This window comes from Pogoniulus pusillus, chromosome 18, assembly GCF_015220805.1.
Source record: "Pogoniulus pusillus isolate bPogPus1 chromosome 18, bPogPus1.pri, whole genome shotgun sequence".
Lineage (NCBI taxonomy): Eukaryota > Metazoa > Chordata > Aves > Piciformes > Lybiidae > Pogoniulus > Pogoniulus pusillus.
The window spans coordinates 21,027,269-21,037,705 of record NC_087281.1 but is presented as its reverse complement, the minus strand read 5'-3'; the positions used below and the strand labels follow the sequence as shown (position 1 = coordinate 21,037,705).

Genomic DNA, 10,437 nt, shown 5'->3' with positions numbered 1-10,437 from the left:
GAGCGGCCAGGACCTGGGGCAGAGGAGGAGGAGAGGCTGCTGCCATGGCTCCGCTGCCCTCACGCTTCTCGCTCTTCGCTGCCGCCCTGGCTGTCGCCGGCCGCCGTCGGCTTCCCTGCCACCACGGTAACGGCCGCCCTAACCCCCACGCTTCCCTGGGGGCGGCGGGGCGCCAGTCGCCCAGCGGAGATCCGCGTCCCCCCCTTCCTCTCCCCACAGCCCCGGCGGCGGCGCGTACCTGCTCGGGCGCTGGGGGCCGGGCGGAGACCGAGCGGCCTGGCGAGCCCACCGCCCTGCTGCGGCACCTGCTGCTCAAGCTGCGGGCCACGGGGCCGGTGACGGTGGCCGAGTACATGCGAGAGGCGCTCACGAACCCCGGCCAGGTGCGGGCAGGGGTGGGCGACCTCGCCGTCAGGAGCTGGGGACCGCGGGTGCGATGCCTGAGCACCCCGGGGCCCGTAGCGTCGGAGCCGGCCGGGGAGCGACCCCATCGTACCTCTCACTGGGCCTCCGGTTCCTCTCCCCTTCCCCTAACAGGGCTACTACACGCGCGGCGGCGGCATCGGCGAAAGCGGGGACTTCGTCACCTCGCCTGAAATCAGTCAGATATTTGGAGAGGTAACACGCAGTCCCTTCGGGTTGCGGTAGCTTCCTTTTGCTCTCGTTACAAGTTTTGGAGGAAGAGGAGGTGCTGTGTTTTTCCGATCCTCCACCTGTGCATAGTGACATTTTCACGTAGAGTTTGCTTACGAATGCAAACTTAACGGCAGCTTCTTAGTGTGGAAACTACTCCAAGTGAATTTTCAGCTTTTGTGCTGGTACACGTTGATTTGAGTATCACTCCAGCAGTGAAGACTGGCGACATGCTGTTCTCTGCCATTCTTTGGTAAATGCACTGCAGTGAGGAGCAGTTGTTCAGAGCTAGCTGCTCAGTGCCTGCCTTTCAGCCTCATGTGGAACGCCGTGCTGCAGCCGGGAGTCCTGCGGTTACTGAGGGGGAGTTGCTTCTGCTTGTACTGACAGCAAAAAAGGGCAATTTTAATACTTAAAGAGGGCAAAATTAGGTATTGTAATGATTTTTTTCATAAATTTAAACTAGCCCAACCTATCCCCCAGCCCTATACAATCAACTAGACCATGGCACTAAGTGCCTCATCCAGGCTTTGCTTCAACACCTCCAGGGATGGTGACTCCACCACCTCCCTGGGCAGCCCATTCCAATGCCAATCACTCTCTGTGCCAACAACTTCTCCTAACATCCAGCCTAGACTTCCCCCAGCACAACTTGAGACTGTGTCCCCTTGTTCTGTTGCTGCTTGCCTGGCAGAAGAGACCAACCCCCACCTGGCTACAACCTCCCTTCAGGTAGTTGTAGACAGCAATGAGGTCCCCTCTGAGCCTCCTCCTCTCCAGGCTGCACACCCCCAGCTCCCTCAGCCTCTCCTCATAGGGTTTGTGTTCCAGGCCCCTCACCAGCTTTATTGCCCTTCTCTGGACACCTTCCAGCACCTCAACATCTCTCTTGAATTAAGGAGCCCATGATTCTATGATATTGCATAGTATCTTGGTTGTTACTGGACAAAAAGCAAATAACACTTTTGTTCTCATATTGCACTGTAATTCTTTCTTTGTGTTGTTTCTTACTGTCAGTTAATAGGAATATGGTATATTAGTGAATGGATAGCCATGGGCAAACCCAAAGCATTCCAGCTGGTGGAGCTAGGCCCAGGAAGGGGCACTCTCACTGATGATATATTACGGGTAGGTTAAACTTAATGCTAATGTTACTACTGTCTTTATTTCGTGGCTACTCTAAAACCTCAGGGTATGATGCTTTACTGTAGAGTTTAACTTTCCTCCCTGGTAACCAAGTCATTTTAGTCACAAGATTTGCAGCTTAGACTCCAAATAAAAAATATATCTATGTTTCTGAGACCAGGTCTCTCACTTGCAAACAGAATATGGGTCAGTGTGGGTGCACTGTGCACACACACATAGCATCTTTCAAACACTACTTGAAAGAAGGGGAGAGCGGGAGTCTTCCATGATTATTTCTCTAGAAAAGGGCATTATCCAAGTTGAAATCCTTATAGGATGGTGCTGCTGTAGAGGGAGGCCTCAGTGAAATCAGTCATAGAATCAGCCAGGTTGGAAGAGACCTCCAAGATCATCCAGTCCAACCTAGCACCCAGCCCTAGCCAGGCAACTAGACCATGGCCCTAAGTGCCTCAGCAGGAGGAAGAGAAGAGGACAGTAATACAGAAGTGAAGTCACTTCCTTTTGGGATTTCATTTTTTTTTTTCTGAGATAACCTCTCTTCTGTCATTCTTGGAACCTCAGAACTCTTCTTCATTAACATGTAAATAGAACTCTTACAGCAAGAGTAGAAAAAAAAGATATTGAGCACTTACTGTTTATTGTGCCTGGGAAAACTGAACTGTTTTCCTCCTGATGTGAAATCCTCTGCAGATCTTAGAGGAGCTACTCACTCTCAGGCTACTGATATTCTTAGTACTTCATGCTATTCTTACAACTATATCATGTGTGTTTTTACTAAAATTGATGAAGAAATTCCTTTTTTTCCTTCCAGAGAAGCAAAATGTTGCAAAAAAGCCAGTTAAATCTTTTCTCTTGCATGTAAATAATGAGAGTAAAGGTTAATTATTAGACCTTTAAAGTACACAAAACAATCACCTAATAGAATTCATCTGCCTTCATAGGTATTCCACCAGCTTGCTTCTTTACTTAGTAAATGTGATGTCTCTATTCATCTGGTAGAAGTGAGTCCCAAACTCAGTGAGACCCAAGCACTGATGCTAACAGGAGGGAAGGTGCAGCCAAACTCTGAGGACAAGTCTGCTTACATGAAAGGTGTTAGCAAGACTGGAATTCCTATTTTCTGGTACAGAGACATTCAAGATGTGCCACCAGGTGAGGGGCTTGAACGTCTTGTTACAGGGATATCATCCTTCCTCCAGTTGCAGCTTTTGATAACAGAACACATCCCTGCTAGCCTTCATAATGAATAGAAAAGTAATTAATATACACAGTTCTTTTATAAGCCTGAGGCAGGATCTCAACTCATTGTCCTGCTACCTATTCTGACTACATTTCGTGGTTACAACCCACTTTGATATATACTAATTCCTCCTTTTCATGGGAGACCATTTACTGGTTTTGCCTGAATCTCCTTTTGTGCTAGAAGTTGAAGCTAGAGCTAGCTCACGTTAGAAATGCTGTCTACAGTGTTTCCAGACTGAAGGTAACAATAATTACTTCCTTTTGGCTGCATTAACTTAATTACAAGTCATAATAACACTTTAATTAGCATTTGGAAGCTACCTGGAAGTAATAATAATTGAGTGCATTTTTGCCTTCCCACAGGTTACAGTTTTTACCTAGCACATGAGTTTTTCGATGCCCTTCCAATACATAAGTTTCAGGTATGATGATTATTTTAATAGTGACCATCTCCTTAAATACTTTCTCTCTGAGAAAGAATAGAATAGAATAGAGCACCAAACTAGACACGTGGTAATAAAACTGAATTAATTCAGATGACAACTGTAGAAGTAGTAATAAGTCTTAAATGAAAGAACCTGTAGAAAGCTAAGTATCCTACGTACCACTACTAACAAAGAGTGAAAGGCTTTCATTTTGAATAGTAATGAGAACAGCAAAGTAGAGGCTACTTAAGATTCAGAAGAAACTTTGATCTTCCATTTGATAATTAGTTTATGAAAATCATTGGTAGAATACTTGATTTTGCTAAGTGTTGCATGTTAATAGAAGAGATAGCGTTTTTTTAACAGCATCAGTCATTCTTTCTAATCAAACCTATGTTTGATGACTCTGCAGCTGAGCCTCTGTCACAGGGATTTTCCAAGGCAGTTACTGGAATTAAATAGCAATGAATAATTGTTAATAGCATGTTATGTCTTTTAAAAATGTGGGAAAATGCCTGACACATTAGTTTATGACATAATCAAGACACTATTGTACCTGTTATAACATAAAACTTGTGCTTTGGGCTTACTAATCAGAGAACAGAGAAAGGCTGGCGTGAAGTGCTGGTTGATGTAGATCCAGAAGTTCCTGACCACCTGCGGTTTGTCCTTTCACCATCCAGTACTCCTGCAACAGAAAACTTTATTCAGGTAAGGTTATGCCTACTGGAGTTCATACTGAGGTCTTCACTGAGTTTTTCACCTGCTGCCCAGTTAGCCTGAGAGCAAGAAAGGGCTCGGTCTGTACACAAGTGAACAAAGCTTACCATTTCCATTCTGCAAAATTTTCACAAGCATTTAACTTTGTGTAATGTGGAAAATACAGCACAGAAATAAACACATCCAATTTTACAAAACTAGAGCTTCAACAAATAAAACACTTCGCAGAGCAAGCTGAGGAGGCAACAGAGTTCTGTGTCTATCTCATGACCATTTCAGCAGCAGGCCCTGCCTAAGCCAGGCTCTCAACCTGATCTGTATTTACTCAGTGCAGCTGGCAGTTCGGTGTTGTGCTGACTTGGAAAGTGTCCAAGATTACACTTTAAGTTCACTGCACTCTTAAAAGCTACGAAGTTAACTAGTTGAAGTTAACACTAACTACAGAGTGTCACATGGAAAGGCCTTTTTGAAGGGTGCATACAGCTGAAGAGCTGTTTTAATTCTTTGAGTACCACAGTAATGCTAATACAGGTCTTTTTGTCTTTGAACTCTGCACTAGCCTGAAGAAAGAAGAGATCATGTGGAAGTGTGTCCTGAGGCTGGTGTCATCATTCAGAGGCTTGCCTGTCGTATAGAAAAGGATGGTGGGGCTGCACTGGTTGCCGATTATGGTCATGATGGAACCAAAACAGACACTTTCCGGGTAAGTTATTCACCCTAAAATAATAAATACTCTGTTATCTTTGTTACTTTGAGTAGGAAAGGTTCTCATAAAAGAAAGCTCTTGAGTGGACATATTATTAAAAACTTGCATTATGCTGCAACCATGGAACTGAGTCATTTGGTTCCCATATAATCATAAAGGTTTGCATTGTCCAGAAGGGATAATCTGAGCCCTTGCTATATCTATCTCAAATTTTCCAAGGGTAGTCTGCTGTTACCAGCCCTCACACACACACAATACAGGCTTCAAGAGCCCCAGCTATGGCAGCCAGAAATACAGCTGAGCATCATCTTCCCATTTAATTTTTCAGGGTTTCCGGAATCACAAACCTCATGATGTGCTGAGAGCTCCAGGTACAGCAGACCTGACAGCAGATGTTGATTACAGCTATCTTCGAAAGATGACCCAGGGAAGAACAGCAACATTAGGCCCCATAAAACAGCGGGAGTTTTTAAAGAACATGGGCATTGACCTCCGATTGCAGGTACTTGGTGGTGCTTACAGGTACATAAACTCTAATCCACAAGCAGTGCTCTTAAGCAGCAGGAGAGCTTGCATGGAAATCTGATTTTAAAATGAAGTTATTCAAAGCAACACATAAGTGTGAGATCTAAGAATTGGATCCAGAGAACTTTATGTCTAGAAGTCTCAGAGTAAATCTGTGTTATGTTTCTGTGTATTAAATGCAAAACTTTGCTATATAGATCAGCTCCACCAGGAATCTCACCAGTACTGAACATTAACACTGTTAAATTAGAGTGAAAAGGATGCAAGAAGAGTATGAGGGAATTTATAGCCCTTCCTGCTTCTCTTTTTTAGGTACTTTTGCAGAATTCACATGACACACAAACTCGGGAGCAGTTACTTCAAAGCTATGATATGCTGATGAATCCTGAGAAGATGGGGGACTGCTTTAACTTTTTTGCCCTGCTGCCTCACCAGAGACTTCTACATCCTGACAAGAAACATAACCCAGAATCAAAGTCTCCTGTACCACCTGTTGCTGGATTTGATGAACTCTTACTGAAGTAATTTCAAGCACTATAGCAAAATGTGTGGTAGTAGTAGCTTTCAATAGAAACTTAATAAACTACAAAGTAGAAGGTTTTACCTACTAAAGGTTTTCCAGTAATATAAACTAAAATACTTATCTCCACATGCTGTTTTTCTCTGCTTTCAGTTCAAAGATAATGTCACAACTCCTCAGGCACTTTTCTCACACCGATCCTTGCTTCAAGGCATAATTTGGGAGGGAGTGCTTCTGTGGAGTAAATCTTGTGCAGCATACTAAACCTGTGGATTAACCTACTCAAGCAACATGCATACAAATCAAATGCACATACAGAAATAAGCCTACAGAGAGCAGAAAATGAATGATGTTTCAGAGGTCTTATGGCATACTTCATGGTGGAATCAAGTTTAAACTTAAGATGGGCTGAGACTTTAAGCAAACACCAAAACCAACTGTGTTTAAAATACAAAGACACCTTGCCATTTTAAGAGAGTTTTGGAGAGAGAATGGTGACAGGAACTATGCAAGGAGAGTTACTCAGATATGCCCTGCTGTGGGTATTCTGTTGCCAGGTGCTGTGGAACTGAGAAATTCATGAACAAGGAAGTGCAAAGAACCATTTACTCCTAGGAACAGCTGACAGGAGAGATAATTGATGTGAATAAAGAACAAGTCTGATAGGGAAATAAATTTTATTTTCAAGCTTATCAGAAGATATTTACAAACAAGGGGATGTATAAAAATATAAAAGTAATTGACAGTGTCCTTTTCAGGCTATAAATTTTACATGAGCTTTTTCTAGCATCATCATAGCACTAGTTCTTGAATGAATGCAACTTAATTCATCTAGGGGTAAAGATATTAAACACTGTAACCTGCTGTCAAAGTCTGCAGTAAAAGTAGAAAAAAAAAAAAAGAGAATAAAAATTCAGCTATTTGTAGTACTCCAAAGAAAGTTTACTTTCAATGTAGGTCTGATTATTCCCCTACTGTTAGCTGTGTGCAGCTTCTATTGTCTGGCTCCATAAATCTGTGTATACAGTCAGGCAATCTCCTCCAGCTCCCAACACCATTATTTTTTCATACAACTTGAATAAATAGCTCAAAATATTTTGAAGGAGAGCAGAGTTCATGGGGAATGACACCAGTCAGGCTTTCTCCTTCATTATTGTCCCCTCCTTCTCTAGCCTGTCATGCTTTTTCAAATGACTGAGCTGGCTGTATTTCCTCCCTTAAACCACAAACACACCAACACACAGAGGAAAACCTCAAGTATACAATCAAGTTTAAAACTAGACTGCATCTACATTATTACAGTTAGGATGGAAGATAGCAATGGCTTCACTGAAATGTCATCACTTGAACAGTGGAAATTGGAAAGAAGCAAACACTTTCCCTTGCCAAGCCTAGGTAAATACCAACTTCAGAAGCTACTGTCCTGGTTCTAAAGAGGAGAACTAGTGCCCCTCTGAGGAATAAGTCCTGAAACTGCCTTGACAGGTGGCAAGGTTAAGGGGACAAACTCCATTCCTTCTCAATTTCTTTCCACTAACAGCATAGAAGGAGAAGCATGACCCCCAGTGCAGGAGTGACAGAGACTGCAATATAGGCAAGTTTCCTGCATGAACTTGAGGAAAACTTGTGCTAGGATAGAGGATGTTTGGTGGTTGGAAGGGCTGAAGCTCTGCCCACTGCTGGCTGTAGGAAACTGCCATACAGGCTGCACCAACATGTTGGACAACGCTGTGTTTCCTAACGGAGTTCAGCATTTTACCAGTTCAGACACCTACAGAATGCAGTGGCAGTCAGATTAAGGGCAATAGGAAAAGAAAAGATGGATTAAAGAGCCAAACCTACCTGTGGGTAAATACTTCCTTCAACTGCCACTGACTTGACTATCATGTCACTGTCATTGCAAGCAGCTGCCAGCCCTGAAATAACCATGTTAAAATCTTATGTGTATCTAACAACTTAGAGAAAACTCTGCTCACCTGCTTCCTTACCTGAAGAACAGCAGGAAACAATTCCTTATCTACATTTTAAAAGTCTTTGTAGGTGAGAGAGATGAGACACCCCAAAGCCTCTCACTGATTTTGCAGTTCAAGCCTGTATCATTATTTTCAAAACTAATTCAAAGCAAGCTCCCATGAAGCAGCCTGGTACATGAGAGATATGTAGAGCCATTCAGCACCTTCCAACACCACAATACTGTTATTCCATGCAGGAGGAAAGATTTCACCTTTTCCATTTGTTAAAACAGGACAAAACAGCCCCACACTTCTCCATTTGCATTTAGCATTCATGGCCTCAAACATCTCGACAGCATTAACTGTTACACTGTTCTCTGCAGGATTCATTTCACAGAACACTGCTGCCTCCTCTCTTGTACCACAAATCCACTCAGTGGTTGGGAATCCCTCAACTGAGACATCTGCATTAAAAAAAGTGAATTCAGTTCAGTTCTGGACTCTTTATTCAGCTCAAACAAGAGCCGTAGGTTAAGATCAGGAGGTATAGCCCTTTCTCCTACAATCCAGTTGCCCTGGCAGAAGCAACAGGTGATTTGATGTCTACTGTTGCTCCTAGGTTTTAAGCAGACTTAAGATACAAGCTACAAGCTACTCCAGATGTAAGTTCAGGGAACCTTAAAACAAATTACAAAAATATTAGAAAAAAATTTAAATCTAATAAAACAACAGAAGAAAGCTGCATATAATTTTTCCCTATTCTGCCACATCCTTCTGTGTGAAAGGATAAGCTACATCAAGTCCTGTGTGCTCTCTGTGCATTACTTGTGTAGTTTTAATACAAAATGCCTTTGGTGTGTATCAATGAAGTGTGCCGGCCTTGCACAGCAGCACATTGTTGTGGCTTATTGCTCTGTTTTAACAGAAATAAAGGACTTGAACAAAACAAAGTACTGGCACAGCTGTGATTGTCACCTCTTTGGATTGTCAGCCAGTACTTTATGAGGAATTTAAATGGTGGGGTGTTTTGTTTTTAAGTATCTGGGAAAAGTTCAGTTGGGGAAAAGACACTCACACTTAACCATCTTAACAGCAGCAAATTATTCCTTCATGGATGAAGCTGTGTTCAACCTAAACCAACATGTTCTGCCATTAGCCAAGGTACTCTGTTCTGATTCCTTTTTACAGACTCTTTTCACCATGCACAGTTCAGGAAATGGGAGATGTATCTAAGTAACAGCAAATGGTCCTCTATGTTCTAGTAAATAGGGATTAGAAAACCATTACAAAATTCTTACTGTGTAGGCTATGAAAACAGAAATCCTTGGAAAACACACAAACCATTCAATCTGTACACATTACGCCTCAGTAATGGCTTTGAAGCCACACAGCTCGGTGAAATGTTACCCAATGAGACTTATCTTATTGTCCAGTAACTCATAGTTTAAGTTAGTGACAGAGAAAATCTTGTCAGATGACAGTTTATTCTCGTATCAATGCAGGATCCTCTGGGACTTCATACACTGAATTAGGTATATAGGACTTCAGAAAGAGCAAGGGTTGTTCCAAAACTTATCCTTAGTTTCTCTCTGGAGTGTCTCTTGCTGTACTGAATAATCAAGGGTCTTCTTCCATGTCATCTGGATTAGGAGCCATAATAAAATGCTGGGGGTACTCAAGGTTGTGTTCATAAGCATGCTCTTTCCAGCGTGCATCATCACTCTCATGGGTAATGTAACGCTCTCCAATGCGTGTTTCAAATTCTCTGAGGTCAAGCCAAGTCTGGTAATCCTAAAGAACAAAAGAGATTTAAGGAAGCAGTTAATGAAACAGCAACAGCATGTTCCCACAGAAACTCTGCACTTTTGTCTCTACTTTAGTATAAATAGTCATGAGATATAATCAACAAGATCTGGGGGAAAGACAGACTGACAGACAGGAAAAAAGCAACCCCACATAACAAACCTAAAAAATAAACAAAACCCCACAAACCACAACCAAAAGCACCACCCTCCCCAAATACCCAAACTAAGTGTCAACAAAAAATGGGTAAAAAATTAACCAGGCTTCTATCTGAAGCTGTAATACTTTAAGTCATGAAAACTTCTCTGTAACAAGACAGGGAAGGTAGCTTTATTATGAAAGTAATTGCATATCTACATGAAATTATACTCATTCCAATATTGTTCACAATAAGGGGGAAAATCCAACTGAGTATCTTTCAAATTTTCACTGTGCATACAGTAGTGTGAAGCCACTGAAAGGCACTGGTGTCAAAGCAGCAGATAAATTCCATACCAAACAACTCTATTCTAGAACAAATACAAGTTACAGCACACACCACCTTCTGTCTCTGCTTCTGCACTGATCAAGCAGTGCTTCTCTCTATACTGACTTCAGAGGGGCTCAAACACTCATCACTACCTGCATTCAGAAGAAAGTGCCTGAATAAGCAAAACTGTGTGTTGATGTCAGACACAAAGTAAGAAGTGGGGAAGAAAGTAAGAGCAATTCTTTCTTGAAGCAGAATCCTGCAGCACATAAAATGTACAGCTGAAAACTGACATA

The 10,437-nt window shown here is 42.4% G+C and overlaps 2 protein-coding genes across 4 annotated transcripts in view; one reads left to right on the top strand and one right to left on the bottom strand.

The window, feature by feature from the left end:
- Nucleotides 1-7: 7 nt before the first annotated feature.
- On the top strand, nt 8-6,046 carry NDUFAF7 (NADH:ubiquinone oxidoreductase complex assembly factor 7). Of its 2 annotated transcripts, XM_064158708.1 has the most exons (10): nt 9-126; nt 220-383; nt 538-618; nt 1,651-1,761; nt 2,721-2,931; nt 3,385-3,443; nt 4,044-4,157; nt 4,726-4,869; nt 5,201-5,374; nt 5,710-6,046. In XM_064158708.1, exons 1-10 carry the CDS (start codon nt 45-47, stop codon nt 5,920-5,922), a joined length of 1,353 nt encoding a protein of 450 aa, XP_064014778.1. In that variant the 5' UTR covers nt 9-44; the 3' UTR covers nt 5,923-6,046. The 2 variants fall into 2 exon arrangements, with proteins under 2 accessions (XP_064014777.1, XP_064014778.1); XM_064158707.1 differs by having other exon boundaries at nt 8-383.
- Nucleotides 6,047-6,577: 531 nt separating this feature from the next.
- PRKD3 (protein kinase D3) overlaps nt 6,578-10,437 on the bottom strand; it is a 39,393-nt gene continuing 35,533 nt past the window's right edge. For both annotated transcript variants that reach the window (XM_064158701.1, XM_064158703.1), the window contains exon 19: nt 6,578-9,660. In XM_064158701.1, coding sequence (XP_064014771.1) covers nt 9,487-9,660 — 174 coding nt within the window. In that variant the 3' untranslated portion in view covers nt 6,578-9,486. The remainder of the gene's footprint in view (nt 9,661-10,437) is intronic.